This window comes from Apis dorsata, unplaced genomic scaffold (genome assembly GCF_000469605.1).
Source record: "Apis dorsata unplaced genomic scaffold, Apis dorsata 1.3 scaffold_667, whole genome shotgun sequence".
Classification (NCBI taxonomy): domain Eukaryota; kingdom Metazoa; phylum Arthropoda; class Insecta; order Hymenoptera; family Apidae; genus Apis; species Apis dorsata.
Window position 1 is genome coordinate 356,457 of NW_006263852.1, and position 18,477 is coordinate 374,933.

Consider the following 18,477-nt stretch of genomic DNA (forward strand, 5'->3'; position numbering starts at 1 on the left):
ATATATTAATAAATTAAAAATAAAAATGTAAATTACTAAATAGAAGTATAAATGAATAAATAAATACGTTAAATGTAATAATTAAAAAATGTAATAATTAAAAAATTAAATTAAATAATAAAATTAAAACTAATTAAAACTAATTAAAAATTAATAAATGTTTAAATAAATTAAATTAAATTATGTAAAAGTAATCAAATAAATAAAGCAATAAATGAATATTAAAAAATATTAAAAAATAAAATGTGTAAATAATATATATTAATAATATTAAATGTTAATTTAAAATAAATTTTATAAAAGTAAACAATTAAAATTTTTTAAAAAAATTTAATCAAAGTGTTATAATATCGATCTTTTCAATACAGAAATTCGATAAGAAATGATTGCTTTTCGTAACTTGACTCGTATTTATAGAAAGTCGCGGCGAACTGTGGCGAAGTCTGCCGAATACATACGTCGTTTGCCGATTATATTAAAATTAGTTTTTCGAATATAGTGAACAATAATTTAACAATTTTTAAATTTTTATTATTAATTTATGGTTATAATAATTCATTATATCATTATAAATAATAATTAATATATATTTTTACGAATTAAAACTAGATTTATTGTTTTATATTATTAATTTTCGATTTATAGCTGTGTTAAAATATTCTAATTGCCATTTTATAAAAAGAATATATAAGAATAGTTATAAAATAGTCATAAGTGCATTTCGTAGATAATAGTTAACAATTTTAAAATTTTTTTTTGATTTATATATTTAGAATGATAAAATTCATTTCTTACAAAATAATAAGAATGGAATAATTGATATATAATTTTTACTAATATAAAAAATGATTTTTATATAATTTTTATATTATATTTTAAATTAGAATAATATTTTTTAAATAATAATAATTATTTTAATGTTATAACATTTTCGAATATTAATTTAGAATTATTACTATATAAATATATATTTAATTACTTTTATTACTATATAAATATTATTTAAAATAAATCATGAATTGGCGGGCATATCGATAACACGAATAGTTGTTTATAATTTTTGAACAAATATGAAATATTTAAATTTTAATATTATATATTGATTATTAATTTTATAATTTATTGAATTTATTAAAAATATCTTAATATCTAACAGAATAATTTATAAAAAAAATATTTGGATTTATAAATGTTTCTTACTTGTATGCGCAAGAAGATGCGCAAAATGCGCAAGATGCGCAAAAAGATGTGCAAGATATGCAAGAAGATGCCTAAGTTGCGCAAAAAGATGCGCAAAATGTGCAAGATGCGCAAGAAAATGCGCAGGATGTGCAAGAAGATGCTCAAGATGCGCAAGAAGATGCGCAAGATGTGTAAAAAGATGCGCAAGATGCGCAAGAAGATGCGCAAAAGTAAAATTTGATTTCAATTAGTTTTACGACTTCACGCGACACGAAAAGATTCTAATAAGTGAGATCTTCAAAAATTTTTTGTGAAATGTGTAAATATGTGATGAAGTGCTTCAAGAAAGAAAAATATCATGATAGTAAATGCTGGCTTCATACCTATGGGAAAATAACTTAAAAATTAGGTAAGTTTTCATAATATTTTAATATAATAAGTTGATATTTCGAATTCAAGAAAAAACGACAATGGCGTTTTAACAAATAATTTTAGATTGAAATATATGAATATAGTAGAATATTTAATTTTAATTAACAATTTATCAAACTTCTAATTTCTTAGATAGTAAATTCTTAATGATTTAATATTTCAATATATCAATTTTTTCAATATATCAATATATATATTTTTTCAATATATCAAGAAATTTTTAGTTTAGATAAATTTTACTATGCATATAATAAGAGTTATTCTATTCAAAAAATTTAATTTCATCATACATTTAATTCACAATGCGTTTAGAACAGAAAGAAAAAATATAGGAAAATCTAAGAATAATATCATTTATTTCATGTATCATTTGATATACAAATAAATATTCATAAAATAAAAATCATATTCATATAAAAATCAATTTTTCAAAAAGAGGCACATTGTGAAAGTTTAAATATTAGCATAATTATTTTTTAATTTATAATATAAAATATTTAAGTACGTTAAATGATGAAATAGAATTGTATTTAAATTAATAACATTTATTCTATAATATTGCATTTTTTAAAAGAGGTAGATTTTATGGAATGTTGAAATGTAATTATAATTATTTCGAAATATAATTAATAATTTAAATATCTTTTTGATTCATATTCTTACTAACATTTAATTCATTTTTTTCTCTATTTTCAATCAATTGACAATCATATTTTTAAAGTGAAATTAGAATTGCAAAAATATTTATAAATAAATCAACACCACGAATATCAATATTGAATTAAATTATTGCTACTTATTAAATGCTTTTTAATAAAAATATCATATAGCAATCTTAATTTTAACATATTTGTATTTCTTTTGTGGATATAATAAAATATCTAATCACAAACATTGTGATTGTTTGTACTTTGGTCAGTAAAATATTAAAAGTTAAATTAACTTATTTACATCTGCAAAAATATTATAATTATTGATTAACATTCCATTAGTAAAAATTCAAGTACCAATAATTTATGTCCACAATGCTGTTGGCATTATTCCTTCTACAGTACCAGCTGCTGGTTTTAAATCCTCATTACATAAAAACTTTAATGGCATATTTACTATATGGCCCTAAAATAAAATTATGAAAAAAAGATAAAATTAATAAAATAATATTTATTAACATATTTTATATTATTTATACCTTAATTTGGTCTACCATTTCTTGAGCTAAAATTGGATTTAATGAAGAAAGTGATTCTTCATCTTGATATTGCTTTAACATGGAAAAATTAACAACCTTATCTGTGGGAATACAATGAAATACTTCTTCATAAATTTCTGTGTTTCGATTACTTCTTGCACACCAAATGTCTTTATAGAATGATTTTTTAATTATATCCGTTATATCTATATCTTCATTTGTTTTAAATAATCCCAAATGTTCAGAAAATAGTTGTTTTCGTAAAGATCCTGCAAATTTACCGCAAGGAAACGGAATATCATTCATTCTTCCTTCATCGAATTCTTGATCCTAAAATTATAAAATAATTAATATTGAAATAATAAGAAATTATATACTTGACATTGTTAATATTTCTTACATGAATTATTACTGCAATTTCGCTATCTCTCGTTGCTATCATGCTTCTATCATTAATATTAGCAGAACCACAAATAACAGTACTATCATCTACAATTAATAATTTGCTATGAACATAAATTAATTCTGTTACTAGTGTACCATTCAACATTGCGTGCGCTCTTAAGCCATGAAATGTAATATATTCACTAGGATCTTCTATTCCTGCTTCAATCAATCGATTTAGGATAGCATCTCTACCCCTATTTATAATTCAAATGATTCCGATTTCAATTTCTATATCTTTCATTCTTATTTATTATTTTCATTCGTTTCATAATATAATTTTTACCTTGATATAGAAGCATAATTCCAATGTGTAATAGCACGTAAGGCAGTACCAGTTGGACCTCCAACTTCTCCTTCAAAACCTGGTAATAAAGGCATTACCACAAATACTCTAAATACCGCACCTTCTCGATGTGCTCTTAAGATTCGTTTGAATAATGTTTCTCCTATGCGATTTTTTACTGTGGTTCGTTCCATAGATACAAGTGTTATAAAAAATTGATTTTCTATATATATATATCTTGAATAGAAAATTCATTAATGTGTAGTAACATTATTAATTATTTTAAATTATAATTAGATATTTATAAAAATAAATTTTACCTTTCTGCTTTACTAATAGCTTCAAGATAGGCTTCTTGTATACTTTGTTCTAAAGTTTCTGAATCAAGAAAACCGGCTGACCAAGAGCTAACAGATCTTAATACTTGACAATTAACATTATGTATAGCAGATTCTTCAAGAAATGGAACAAAGTTTCTACAGTTTTTATACGATTTTGGAAGTAAAAATGGATAACACGGATTTAATTTTGCTTTTTCCATCTAATAAAATATGAATTATTTAAATATTTAATTGTTAGATTGTTATTGAAAACTTACTTTAATTGCATTCCAACGTTGAATAAAATGTCTAGCAACATCTCTTGCTGTTGCACCTTGTACCATAATTCCTATATCATGCCACGGCATTCTAGGAGTAGTGCTTCTATCTATTAGATCTTGATAAGGTTTTTCGAGATCATTAAAGTCTTTAACAATAAAATTCACATAATCTTTTCCTAGCCAAAGTTTAGATACAGCTGGATATTCTAAAAATACATCTCCACTATATGTCACTGATTCATTACTTTCAATTGCAGTTTGTACTGTATTACTGAAAATAAATAATTTCTTTATAAGATATAAATTTTTTAATTTTGATATTTTAATAGAATATAAGCTTACTTATCAATTGTATCTTCTTCATCACTACTTCCTTCATATGGATTATATACCATATTAATTAATTCTTGTCTTTTTAATTTAATATTATGTTTCATTCTGTCCATAGTATCTTTTGCCATGCCAAATAAATTTTTACGTTCTGTATTTGGAGTATCACATTTCATAGTATCTGATTTTTCTAAAGGTTGCATTAGTAATAAATCTCCAGCATTCAATTGTGGCAATGCTGGCGATGTTTTATTGCTTATCATTGGTCTAAAAGAAGAGAAAATAATAATAATAATAAAATGTTAAATGTTAATATTTAAGTTCATTTAATTTAAAAAATGCAAAATTAATAGAAAAATAGTAATAAAAGAACTTACAATACTGGTATAGATTTCGTAGTAGCCATTACAACTGTGTTAGTTGCAATAGCCAGTGGCAGTAAAACATGTTTATTAATATTAGCGCATGATATTTTTTTACTACTGGTATTGGTAAATTTTCCTTTAGATGGAATATAAATGCTAGATTGATGAGTATTGCCTATAATTAAAAATATAATTAAAAAAAAAAATACAATTAATCATAATTAATAATGATAGCCAGAAATATTTAATTTTATGTATTATATACCCAAATCTATTAATCTATGTTCATTATTATCCCATCGGCCGTAACATAAATCGATTCCACCAAGGAAAGCAATGTTTTGATCAACAATCACGATCTTTTCGTGATGTGCCCAGAGAAATATTCCTACTCTTGCATGATCTGGATGACGTAATACTTTTATATTTTCAGGACATTTTTCAACTAATCGTTGTTTACTATAAAAACTATTTATGCCCAATGCAACTTCTACTTCTTTATAGATCATTATAAATACTTTGATTCCGTTAGACTAAATAAAAAATTGATCATTATAAATATAATAACAATAATAATAATTCCATTAAATTAGTGAAAATATTTTATGTTTTACCAAAAGTCCTGAATTTTATTAGTTAGCATTAATAGAATAGCAAAATTTATTCAATATTCAGTATAAAAATAAAGTTTAAATAATACTTACAGCTTTTCTTTCTAATATTTTATCTAGTCGCCAATAATCGTCAGAAACAGGTCTTTTCATATAAATTTCTGGTGATAACCACCAATCTGCAATGAAAATTTCTTCCTTGGCATTTTCTAATGCATCTGCAACAGCAGACATATAACTTGATCCATCAACAAACCATGTAGCTGCTATAGGCGAACGATAAGGTGCAAACGAATTGTGTGGATTTGATTGTATAAAATCTCGACCTATTACAATATAATATATTATATTAATATTAATTTGAGTTTTTATCTTTTAGTTTTTGCATTAATTTAAAAAAACTTACCTTCCTTGTTACTGATTTCTTGTATAAATTCCATCCATTCTTTAGCCTTTCTTCTTGTCCAACATTTGATTAATATATGCCTGCTAAGATTTGCTATTTGCATACCATTTCTTAAACCTGTTGTATACATGCCAAAACTGACTCCAAACCCATTATCCATTAAAATTACCGATTTTATGCTACCATTTTTGGGCCTAATATAGGCAACAAAAGTATCTTTAACAACGAGATGTCGAGAATGCCATTTTCCACATAAAGATGTACAAAAATGATTACATCTAATACAACACATGCCTTCAAGCAAACCGCAAAAATTACATCTAGTTCTTGCACCTGATCCAGTTCGTTTTAAAATAGTACCTTCTTTGCCTTTCATTCCTAAATCTTCTATAAATGATAAATGCGAGACTTCTAAAAAATTGATCTAAAAATATTTTATATTGTTAGTAAATATTATTAACATAAAAAAGTCAACTATTAACTTACTGTTTCTGGATGATGCAAATAGATTTTTATTTTTAATAAATTGGTCAAATATTCTTCTAATACTTTTCTTCTAAGATCTAATTGCTCATAAGGTACTAGCATATCGGGTTTATTTGGAAATCTAAACAAAAGAATATATTTTTTCATTTTATTATTTTATTATTTGCAAAATTGAAGATTTTTAAGCAATTCTAATACCTTGGTAATGCACCTTTACGGCCTTTTCCTTCTTTTACATCTCCTAAACTTTTCAAACTAATTCTTCTTTCTTTGTGACTTTTAGTTGGAAAAGGTATATTTAAACTTGCACGATATATTTTCAATTGATTATGTAAGTTTTGGATATGTTTGTATCGTTTTTTAATTGTCCAAGTGAAATGTCCATGCCTAAATTCAATAGTGTACAAGTTTGGGTTCAGAGGATGTGTTGTTACACTACGTTCATAATCTATGATGTTTACATGCACTTCTTCACCAGGAATAAAAACATCACGATGTTGACTTTTAAATTGTTTTGGTAAATCATATATAGCAGAGAAAGGTATCCTACCAGGATATACTAATATAACAAAGAAAAACAAGACACAATGCACTTCTTAAATATAGTTATTAAATGTAATTAATGTAGATATTACATATAAAAAATGTTAATGAAAATAACACAGAAAAAAATCACATAAATAACAATAAAAAAAAAATCACAACAATAAATAAAAATCATAAACTCACCTATGCTATTAGCATCTCCACCACATTCAACAGTTATTGTATCATCATTTTCATTCACAGTAATTTCTAATGAATCAGGTACATCTAATGCATCATCAAATTCCGAATCTTGAAGAACTGAATGGTCCATAACATTCTCAGTTCTTCTCTCATTTAAAATATTGTTAGACATTATTAGTGGAAAATTATCAAGTTACAAAATCATCAATAAATAACTAACCATATGTAGTTAAGTCAAATTATTTTTATAATATGTTTTTATTGTTAAATTACACAAACATTTTTTTCTTTACAATATTTAAAAAGGTTTCTTAATGAGAAAGAGATAAACAATAGGAATCATTCAAAAGTAATGAACTAATAAAAATATATTTCATTAAAAGATAGATAATAATATAGTTGAACAAAAGAAATGCCATAATAAAGAATTGATGGATTTGATTCAGAAAATGATCTAACGTGCGCGGGAGGGGCTTGGAATGTTGACAATAGATCAATTAAATATATAAGTTACCAGAGACTGGAATGAATTGTCATAAATTCATTTTATTATAAGTTCATCAATTAATAATATTATTAATTACGAATTGTATATATTATAATTTATAAATATATATAATCTTATTTGATGGTTAAATTAAAATATAAATGCGTGGTATAAAGTTAGAATAAAAGATTAATGATATTATAAAAGGATACTTATTTATACATATCCTAAATGTCACATGTCACGTTATTATTAAGGTTATAAATATTAACAGTCTTCTTTCTATAAACAGTTTTAAAGTAATAAATTTCACATGATTTTGTAAAAGTTTGATATGTACATTTCAGATAATTCCATTATCGTAAGAAGTCACTGTCACAATCACAATTGATTACACATGCGATTTCATCGGTGTTCATTATGTGACAGCACAAACGACGACTTACATATTTCTATTGTAAGTTGAATAAAATCTAAAAAGTATCGGTATAGTAGATATTTTTTACTAAGAAAATTTGAAATATTAGTGCAAAATAATATTTTTATATGATATATATTTTTAACATTTTGGAATTGAAAGATATTCAATAGTATTAGTGAAAAAAATTAAGTTAAAAAATAAATTTACACTTACACTTTATAAATGATCTATAGGATTATACTGTTTTATCGATGAAGATAACTATTTCATAAAAAAAGTATAAAATAAAAGTAGAAAAAAGTAAAATTATGCTATTCTTTTTTCAATATTCGTTTACGTATATATATATGTAAATTGAAAGTTATCTTTCTCATTTTATGTTTTCCCTTATTTATAGTGCATTAATTTGTTTATTTATAAATCAAGATTTAATCAATTATATTATTTTTTCATTAAAAAATAATCTCTCACAAACATCATGTTTAAATAACATATTTATTTTTTTTAATATTATTTATCAATATTGATAAATAACTTATATTATAAATTATTCATTCATATCTTTTTCTTTTTTTCTTATTGCAATATACAAAATATAAATAAACTATATAGGATAAATTCGAAATTCAAATAATTGAATTTCAAGTATTGTGGCATTTTTCTTGAATATTATCAAATAATTTCTATAAGCATATAAATTATATCATTTCTTAAAAATTGTAAAAATCTACATTATGATTACGTATTATTACTGATATCTTATCAATGATTCCTTGTCATTGATATTATCAACATATTTCTTCGTATTAATACACGAAAAAAATATTTATATAAAATTTGTTAAATATTATTTATAATTTACAAAATGCTATGAAAAAAAATCATTTTACTTCAACTATTTTATAAATTTTTATCCCAATTATATATTACATATATAAATATATACCAATTCACATTAATCGATTAATTAAAAATTGTGATTATGCATGTACAAGTGCAATTTCTTTCGTCAAATGTTTATATTAATGTGAATTGTTTTGTAACAATTTGATCAGTTTAATATCGTGAAATTTGAAAGTTGAAATCACAAAAATATTCATTGTATAAAATAATAAAATTAAATATCGTTATTATTATTCTGAATAATAGAATTTAACATACGTGTCATGCACAAAGAAAAGTGGAACGCGCTATAAAAGGGTTCGATGTAACCTCATTGTCCGTTAATATTACGCACTCGTTGCGTTTGCGATTCGAAAACTCGATATTCCTTATATTATGGAGTTTATGTAGGAAACGAATAGCCTTGTGATTATTAGGAAGGATAATTGTTCAGTTTTGCGATCTACTTTCGAATTGGAACGCAAACGATCGACTTTATTCCTGGATTAGAATGTCAAGGGAAAACCATGCAATATATGTGCAATGCAATGATAATTCAGAAGCTATATTTTTCTAATTTAATTTAATTTTGATAATTAGTCTATTACTTTAGTTAATATTTCTTATCAAATTATAATGATATTTCTTAATAGAAATATAAATTTATAATATTATTTATTCGTTCTATCGTTCTATTCAATATTTTTCATATTATTCGTCATTTGTACATTATCAACAAATATTTTTATTCAGTACTATAATAATTTATAATATATTTTCTTTTTTTGGTAAATATATTTTCGTTATTTCATCAGTGTGAAATTCTTTTATTCGAATTTCATGCTTCTTTAACTAGAAAGTTCTATAAATTCTTTTCTTACATCTGTTAGAATAGTAATTTATAATGTTATAATAATAAAATTGTACATCGATGATTAAACATACTTTGTATAAGTAATTAAGGAATCGTTGACGATTTTTTAAAATATTTAATCAAGGATGGTGGTGAAACATCATGTTCCAAATAACGCAACATTTTTAATAATTTAATTTGTGCAATACGACTAGATTTCAAAATAATAGATGAGAATTTCTGAGCAAGATGTTTTATAATCGAGGATTTGAAATTTATATTAAAATGATATTTTTACATAATATAAATATAACGTAGGCATAAATAACTAAACTATCATGTAAATTAGATTAGATTGTGTCATTAGTGTCGGTGGATCAAGGTATACGTGGATAAGATTTCTAAATCATCAAGTTATATAAAAGTATTTATCGATTCAGTTGAATAACTGTGTTACATTTTGCAAAATAGAAAAGATGAAGAAAAAGTAGATGTTGCAAATATCTTCTAATAAATAGATTAAGAAAGAAATATATATTTTATTTCGACATCAATACGATGTGATAAAGATTTGATATAATATTGATAATTATCTTATAATTAGAAATAATTTAATTATAAATAATTCAATTAAAATTCTAATTTTTTTTTTATTTCATAAAGTTAAAAGAACATTAAAAATTTTCATATTTTTCTTTCACATTAAAAAATTTGTATCTTCTTAATATATTTTGTTAACGTATTCTTTTTATACATATATCAAAATTTATCAAAATAATTCTACATGTTTTTTGAAAAATATATTTTGTTTCAAAAATGTTTAATGAAGGATACAATTTTACGTAAAAATACAGCTGTTATTAAACATGACATGATTGTTGTAATTCATTTTCATTTGAATAAAATATTACGATAGCGTAATATATTTATGTAGTATGTATGTTTCGTTCAAATGATAATTAGATGATAATTAGATTAATGATAATCATTTTTTTTAAATTACAAATATTTCATCTCTGCAATATATTATTTGTTTAAGTTACAAATCATTTAAATAATCGTTGTAACCTCTTGCATAAAAATTTAAATTTTCATTAAATATTCTTTAATATATTCATTTGCCATACTTTCTAATTTTTTTTTTATAAAATAAATATGAAATATGCAAAAAATCATATTATATTACCTAGCTTATTTAAATACATGAATTACTTGATTACATATAAAAATAAATTTTAGAATCATGTAAATAAGAAAAAGAAACATAAGAGAAAAAATTAAACTAGTTTGCTTCTAACAAAAACCGATTCACTTACCTATATATCTAAAAAAACTATCTTCTATATAACAAGATAAATGAGAGATCACACATGCATCCTCGTCAATACATCACGCATATCGAACTTCTTTCGCTTAAAATCAAAATTAATAAAATTAGAAAACAATTAAAAAAGAGAAAAAAAGTTACAAATTTTTACTTTAATTCAATATGATCAAGGACCACGCGTATCCGCGTTAACACACAATCTCAGATCGCAGGAAATCACGCATATCGAAGTGGCTATCAGTCAGTAAGAGGAACGAGGCGGCTTGTCGCGGGAGGGGATGCTTTCGAGGTACCTGTGCACCAGGGTAGGGGCAGCGTATAGCACGCAGAGTGCAGGAACGTTGTTGGGTGGTGTGGTGGTAGCGGTGGTGGTGGCGTGGAGTCGGGCGAAAGGGAAAATGGTCGAGCGAACACTTTTTTTTCTCCCCCATTTAGAGCCAGGTTTTTTGACACGGCGGTCGTTCGATCGACTTCCATTTGTCTCCGAGCTTTCCGCCGACTAACGTCCGCCGAGCATAACACCCGGTGTGCATATATATCTCTCGCGAAGATGCGTGTCGATCGTTTCAATCTCACCTGAGTCTCATGTGCATATAACCGCGAATACAATCGTCGTTAATCGTCGACTCGTTCGATCTCGGTTGTTCTCAGTGATCATCGAGACGACTCTTCCGGATCGAATGTGCAAAAAATCGTAATCGTAATAAATATAACGGATAATTAATTTTTCTAACTCGTTTCTCGAAATCTCGTTTAAAGCCAATAGAATTGATAAACTGTAATAATAATAATAATAATAATATTGTGATTCTTGTGATTGAATAATCTGTGATACGCAAAAAAAGGGAGGGTGTAGGAGGACCAGGTGGCAGGCCAGGTGAACTGAAATGAAACATTGGATCAGGCTGGTCTAAGAAGCCGCAAGGTGAGTGGGACTCAAGTGCGACCGGAACAATTCAACTGTTTTGTCTTGGATGGGAAAAACATGAGTCGGTTATTGAAACTTTGCAAGGTCGTTCGTTTCAACTGAAAATAGATGAGCCTACTTAGATTACATTTCTTTTTTTTCGTCACAGTCGTTATATGATCGTTTATACGCGTATGGAAACAATCTTCGAGTAGTTCATAAACAATCGTCCTTAAATCGCTTGTACAATCGTTTAATACGCGCATTGAGTCATTAGAAAATAGCTTGGTTCGTTTCGCTATTGAATGTCGATATTTCGAAAACTGAAACGATTCGAATCGATTGCGTTTAAAGGAAAAAATTATAATATCCTTGAGATGTTAAATTTTTCCGAGATGGAGACCACATAATGGAAAAACCTGATAAAAGTTGATAATCAGAAAAAAAAATGTCGGTGCTAGAAGTTCCGTGATCGTTATAGAGGAACTGGCTGGAATTGCAGAGAATATTAACCGACCGGCCGCGGAATTAACTGACCGTTGCCTGTAACTTGGTAGTCCACTTTCACGCGCTCAAACTTCCAGATGTTCCTGGTGTTTCTTACGTAAAACTCGGTTACCCGAGCTGTCCATGCCGAAATGATATTTTTCCTGTGACGATGATCGGTGGACTGTTCCTCAAGCTCGTCACGCGGTTTTAAATCGAACAATAATGCTGAAAATTGAGCTCGAGATGCACGAGCAATGTGTTTTGCAGAAATTTGTTTTCCTTGTTCTTGCATTCTCTCTTGTTGATCGTTTCTTTTTAAAAGTTAAATTTTTTAAAAATTAAAAGGAAACGTTAAGTTTACGATGGAAATTATAGAAGAAGAAACTCGTATTGTTTGCTTTTATAATTTTCGATGTTTTGTTGAAAAAGTAATATTATACTTGATATAAGATATTGCTTGATATAAGATATTTCAATAAGAATGATTCAATGAAAATAACGCAATAAATCATCGATAATTTGTATTGCGATAATAAAGATCAGAATATGGAAATCTTTAATAGTTTTATAGTAATTCTTTTTACAATATTTGCTATATAATATTCATTTTATTATTATTTTATAAGAGGAGTGATAAAAAAGATTTCAAAGTGGAAATTTTTCTTTCTACGATTTTTTTAAAGAATATTTCGATAATTTTGTTCGATCGACGAAATTTTACAATGATTTTCGCTTTCTATTGAATAAGTTTCTACGGAATATGCTTTACAATCGCGGGCAAAACCTGATACGTGCAATTGCATATACCGTTGTGCAGAATTTACTTTCGATTGGCGCGTAACAGATTCGTGCGCACGAACGATCGTGGAAAGGAATCAGAGTCTGGAGCACTGTTCTCTCGAGAATGTTTTTTAACCCGAGTTCGTAATAAATTATTAACGAATCTTCTTTTTCTATGAATTCTATGAATTCACGATGAATTCTGTAAAACGTGCGATTAAATTGCACATAAAACTCGTCCGACCGGATTTAAATCTTCGATATAAAGATTTTTATTTTATTAGAAACTTCATTGAAAATTTTTCTTTTTTGATATATTTTATTATGAATCATCTCTCCATTCTTAATATTATAATTTTTAATTTTATTAAAAATTTTATCAAACACTTTTATCATGATTACATTTCACCGAATTAATCCATTATTTTTAATTATTTAAACGAGAAATAATTTGATTATTTACATAGAAGTGAGAAAAATTGTAAAGATTGAGTAACGAATGTTAAAAAAAAAATTCACAAAACGAACAAGAAGAAATTGAATGAATTTCATTAATGAATCGTAACTCAGCTGAGTCTAACGGTATTTCGAGTACGGTCGATGATCCATGGTTGATCTTGATCTTCCTCCTCTCCTTGTTGATCTTCGCGCCAACAGAGGAAAGAACTCACGATCTTCACGACTGGCCTCATATTTGAGACGACCTCGATAGATCTGCCGATAGATTCGTCAAATTCTAAATATTTTCAAACCGGTTTTTTATTTTTTACGCTAAATTAGACCATCGATAATTCTATCAATTATATTACGTTAAGCTGAAAATTACGCATTCAATCTCTTTTAATGTCATGTATTTAATCACGATGCAAATTTTTAATTTGATCTCAATAATTTTTCTGTAATAAAATAAATAATATTAAAATAATAAATTAATGACAAGTGTAAAATAGATAAAGTAGAAAGATGTCTGGATATTGATTAATAACTTGATTACGAAAGTTAGATGAATTAATAAATAAATCTAACTAGTATGCATGTCTCGTAATAATAAATAATTAATTAAAAATCTGTGATGCAAAGAAGATTGAAAAGTTTTTATTTAGCAAAAGTTATATCAATTAGTTTAAAATGTTTATTTGAGCGAAAAAGATCTTCAATATCGCTTATTATTTCCGATTTCCTAGAACGATTGAGAATCTCAAGAGAAATTTTTTTTCTTCTGCCATTAAAATTATTTCCTTTGGAAAACCTTTTCCTCGTGAATACTTTCTTATCCCCAACTAAATCAAGAAAAATATCCTTATTTCAAACTTTTTAATGGAGCAAGATTTCTCCATGAGAATTTCATAATTGAAGATGTACATCTTTTTATCGAAAAAAAAAAAATATATTATTTCTCAATTAAAAAGATGAATAATTTGAATATAAAAATTCAAAGAAGAACATTTTAATAAAGAGGAGAGTAATGAAACTATTTCTGGAAATTGATACAGTTTCTATAAAACCTATATGGAAAGCGATTCAGGTTTCCATTAAATATACAGGGTGGGGTAACAAGAGCTATGGGCATGAAACGAGCCTTGGCCTCCTTCTGAGATGTTATTTTTTTCTTTTTTTTTTTTAGACATAACGAAATCATTTGCAATATCACTTCAATTAAACAGATCAACGCGATGTTTACATTTACAAGGATTACTTGAAAAACTTATTTGCAAATACTCTCGTTCTCGAGTAAAAATATGTTTTTATCTATCTATCACATTCTATCAGATTTCACTTTCATATCGATCATACTTTCATATTATCAATTATAATGGGTAGTGTATGAAAGTATGATTGATATTAATGAAGATGAAAAATAATAAAATGATAAAATGTGCGTGCTATATACTTTTCTCAACCATTGTGTGTAAACACGAATTGATTAAAGCTTAATTAACATTTTCTCAGAATATAAGGGAATAATAATCGATCTCGGTATTATTAAATGACAGGGTGTCAACTGGTGTTATTTTTAATGGAATAAATAGGGAGACGAAGGCGTTGTGGCACAACATAGCGAGATAAAAATAAGGGTTCGATCGATCTTTTTGATATAGAAACAAAGTGGATAATTGGGTATTCATCCTTGATGATGTAAAAATAATCTAGATCCGAGACAAAGACACGTCGGATATAATTTAATATCAGAGATTTAATTTTGAGAAAGTATATCTTTTTTGGAATCGATACGCGAAAATTGGGAAACATGTATAATTGTACTTGAACATGTGATCTCATAGATGTTCGGTCATATTATGGTATAGTTGTTGAGAATTATACGCGCCGGTTAACAGGCTGAGGATAATACGAGTAAAAGTAGATTTAAATGGAGAAGGTGGTTCTTGACTTTCACACATGCATGCATTAAGTAGTATTACGTATAGGGTGATCTGAAAGAAGTGGAAGAAGATGATGAAATATTTAGGATTGTTAAGTTTTGATTGAAAAATTGTTAATTTTTTATTTTCTATGGTATTATTTGGAAAATTTTTATTTGATATATTTTATTTTGTAAAAAATACTTATCAGGAACATTTTTCTCGAATATTGAATGTTAGCTAGAATATAGTACAACCTCCATTATAATTTATATTTATTTAAATTTGTTTAAATGAGAGAAAATGGATAGGTATAATTACTTGAAAGAAGTCATAATTGAAAAAGCAGAAAGCAGAAAGTAGTTAACATAAAAAATGATTGAAACAAATGATGCATCGATACAAATTATTCTCATTGAAAATATATTTATTGCCTTTAAATTTTCTTCAACAATTTTATTACGTGTTTTCAAAACGATTAAATATTTAAAACTGAAAGAAAATAATTTGAAACAATTTTTTCTTTTTTCTTTCTTTTTTTTTATTTTTTTTGATGTTACTTAATATATTTATTTTTTATTATTGCAGAATGGTGGGGAGATTTTCGTGGTGCACGACGGTGGTTGCATTGGTGGTGCTGCTGCTTTTCGTCACAACTGAAGGTCTTCGTGAACGCAGTACTCAGGTAAGTGGACAATTATCTTGAAAAAGTCTGTTTCTGAAAAATTTCATTTAGGTGGGAGCAAAAAATTTAAATTAATGATATCTCAACACACGATTAATATTTTTGGTTACTTTTATTCTATATTATTTTTTTTTTTCTTTCATTCTTATTAATGATAATATTTATCTTCTCATTGAAATGTATGAAATCGTTACGAGCATATTTTATTACATAATAATAATAATCTGTTAAAATTTTATTATAGGCAATTACATTGTAAGATAAACATGAAAGATTTCACAATAGAATTATATTTTTTATCGTGAATGTATTCACAAAAGTCTTGACTATTTCGTAGTTGTTAAATAGAGATGGCCAATCACTTCGTGAAACTTCAAATTATTCTGAAAATTATTCACAGTTTAGTTGAGACTATAACTTTTAATGCAATTTTTTAAACGTTTCGACATTGATTCGATAGACAGAGCACTTTAAATGTAGTTTTAAGTGTTTAAGTAAGTTCATTTATTAAATTACACCATCGTTTAGTGAGATATATTCACAAAATGGAGTCATTCATTATTCCATCGAAATTATAAAATATATTTATTGCAATATTCGTTACAATATACAATATTTTCCTTTTCATTTTGATTAAAAAATTCAAGGTATCGTTATATTATACTTATAAAAAAATTCGATCGAATTACATATTTTATAATTTTATCTTAGTATTTTTCAATCAATCGCGATTTTTCCCTTCAAAACCAAGAGTATCTCAATTCCGTGTCAAGGATACCGTGTTGCGGGCGTACAATGTTTGGTATGGTGGCGGTGTTAATTCATTTTTTTCTTCTTTCATTGTCCACGAAGGCTATCGCGCCGCTGGAACGGATTAATCCTTATAATTTGAATAACGTCTCGTAATCGAATCTCGTAAACACACACGGACAATTAACGATCGAGGAAGCGAGTTATTTGTAAAAAAAAAAGATCCTCTATTACGACGACTATTTTCGTTTGAAAAAGGAAATCCTCTCATGTTTTATCGAGAATGTTACGCGTTTCCTTTCTTACTGTCGTTAAGTCGCATCTTCATCTATCTTCTCGTTGATCTCTTCAAAGCGTTGATCTCATGTTGTCCTAATTGTGATTTAGCAAGGATATCGTTACGAAGAAATCGTGAAAATGGTCGGAAAAATCGCAAGGTGTTGGTAAATCGCGATAGGAAGTTGGCAGTTTTCACTGTAACGCTCGTGTTTGGTGCTACAAACTTTCGTGCGCGACTGGTAAACTGTTATTTAGAAATTAGTCGAACGTAGAAAATGATCGAACGGGATCGAGAAGAGATCGAGACGAGAGAATTGTAAAGGGGAAAGAAGTTAATTATATTAGTTAAAGAGATAGGAACGTGACGTTCGTTTCTCGATAGAAAGCGACTTGAATAGACGAATTTACTTTCCATAAAATTAATGTTAATGGAGATCGAGTTTATTCTTATTTCCCTTCCATTTCGTCGAAGGGAAAAAAATATCGATCTGTTTGTTGTATTTCACGAAAGATTTTGTATTTGATTTGTTTAATTTTATTCATTATTGAATTTCGAAAATTAGTTTTTCCGAATGAAATATATTTTTCTGATTAAATGATTTGGAAATTGTTTCTTTGAGTTATTTTATCTATTTACGAAAAATTACATAATAAAAAGAAAGTAAGAGGAATAGTAACATTTCTAGCGAAATGTCAGTAAACTTCACGTTTTTATTGTAATAGTTATGTCAGGTCTATTTAATGGAAATTTAATTCGAAGTATGTATACGAAGCGTAGGAGGTAATATGGAAAGTAATAGTCCTCTGACTTAAGAAGTAGTTATGATACTTGTTTAGAAATTACAGTTAAGTGCATAACTTTTCTTTTTAATTCATGATTGAAAATTCATATATGATGAAAATTAAAATTCTATTCTTAATTTCTTATTATTATTATAAAGTTGTAATATATTTTTTTTATTCTATTCTCATTTTTTATTCTCTTCTTAAAAGATTCTTATATTTATATTTAATTTATATAAAAAGAATTTAAACTTTTTCTCATTTTAATGTCAATTTGACATGCATATTAAAAATGATGAACATTATAAAATGAAGAGATAAAGATCGATATCTTTTAATCCTTGAACCGATTTCTCGATGTTACACGCGATGCAATCATGGCGAACGACGATCTTCTTGAACATTCTTTGATT

The 18,477-nt window shown here is 26.3% G+C and overlaps 3 protein-coding genes across 6 annotated transcripts in view; 2 read left to right on the plus strand and 1 right to left on the minus strand.

Moving 5' to 3' along the window:
* The window catches only part of LOC102674665 (protein trapped in endoderm-1), a 22,699-nt gene extending 12,667 nt beyond the window's left edge, over positions 1 to 10,032 (plus strand). Inside the window, exon 6 of the mRNA XM_006622158.2 lies at positions 10,023 to 10,032. The gene's annotated coding sequence lies outside the window, so the exon portion shown is untranslated. The remainder of the gene's footprint in view (positions 1 to 10,022) is intronic.
* LOC102679032 (serine-rich adhesin for platelets-like) overlaps positions 1,448 to 18,477 on the plus strand; it is a 60,266-nt gene continuing 43,236 nt past the window's right edge. Inside the window, exons 1-2 of one of the 2 annotated variants that reach the window (XM_031513562.1) lie at positions 1,448 to 1,591; positions 16,156 to 16,252. In XM_031513562.1, the coding sequence (XP_031369422.1) occupies positions 1,551 to 1,591; positions 16,156 to 16,252 (138 nt within the window). In that variant the 5' untranslated portion in view covers positions 1,448 to 1,550. Of the gene's footprint in view, positions 1,592 to 11,816; positions 11,957 to 16,155; positions 16,253 to 18,477 lie in introns of those variants that run through there. The other variant, XM_006622190.2, reaches the window with a different exon arrangement.
* On the minus strand, positions 1,954 to 8,015 carry LOC102674365 (phospholipase D2). Of its 3 annotated transcripts, XM_006622154.2 has the most exons (15): positions 7,761 to 8,015; positions 7,062 to 7,276; positions 6,531 to 6,891; positions 6,333 to 6,453; positions 5,847 to 6,270; positions 5,534 to 5,766; positions 5,095 to 5,362; positions 4,842 to 5,004; positions 4,477 to 4,731; positions 4,132 to 4,405; positions 3,854 to 4,074; positions 3,534 to 3,770; positions 3,204 to 3,444; positions 2,804 to 3,133; positions 1,954 to 2,730 (listed from the first exon to the last, which is right to left on the minus strand). In XM_006622154.2, exons 2-15 carry the CDS (start codon positions 7,231 to 7,233, stop codon positions 2,629 to 2,631), a joined length of 3,402 nt encoding a protein of 1,133 aa, XP_006622217.1. In that variant the 5' UTR covers positions 7,234 to 7,276; positions 7,761 to 8,015; the 3' UTR covers positions 1,954 to 2,628. The 3 variants fall into 3 exon arrangements, 2 of the variants coding, with proteins under 2 accessions (XP_006622217.1, XP_031369423.1); XM_031513563.1 differs by lacking the exon at positions 7,761 to 8,015 and having other exon boundaries at positions 6,531 to 6,719; XR_004151400.1 differs by lacking the exon at positions 1,954 to 2,730 and having other exon boundaries at positions 3,120 to 3,133; positions 3,204 to 3,292.

Excerpts from the sequence above, each read along its gene's own strand:
- LOC102674365 (XM_006622154.2), bottom strand. The coding sequence starts at position 7,233 with ATGTCTAACAATATTTTAAATGAGAGAAGAACTGAGAATGTTATGGAC. Across the intron at positions 6,892-7,061 it reads TGGAGATGCTAATAGCATAG|TATATCCTGGTAGGATACCT; the intron begins GTGAGTTTATGA and ends TTGTTATATTAG. Across the intron at positions 5,005-5,094 it reads ACATAGATTAATAGATTTGG|GCAATACTCATCAATCTAGC; the intron begins GTATATAATACA and ends TTTTAATTATAG.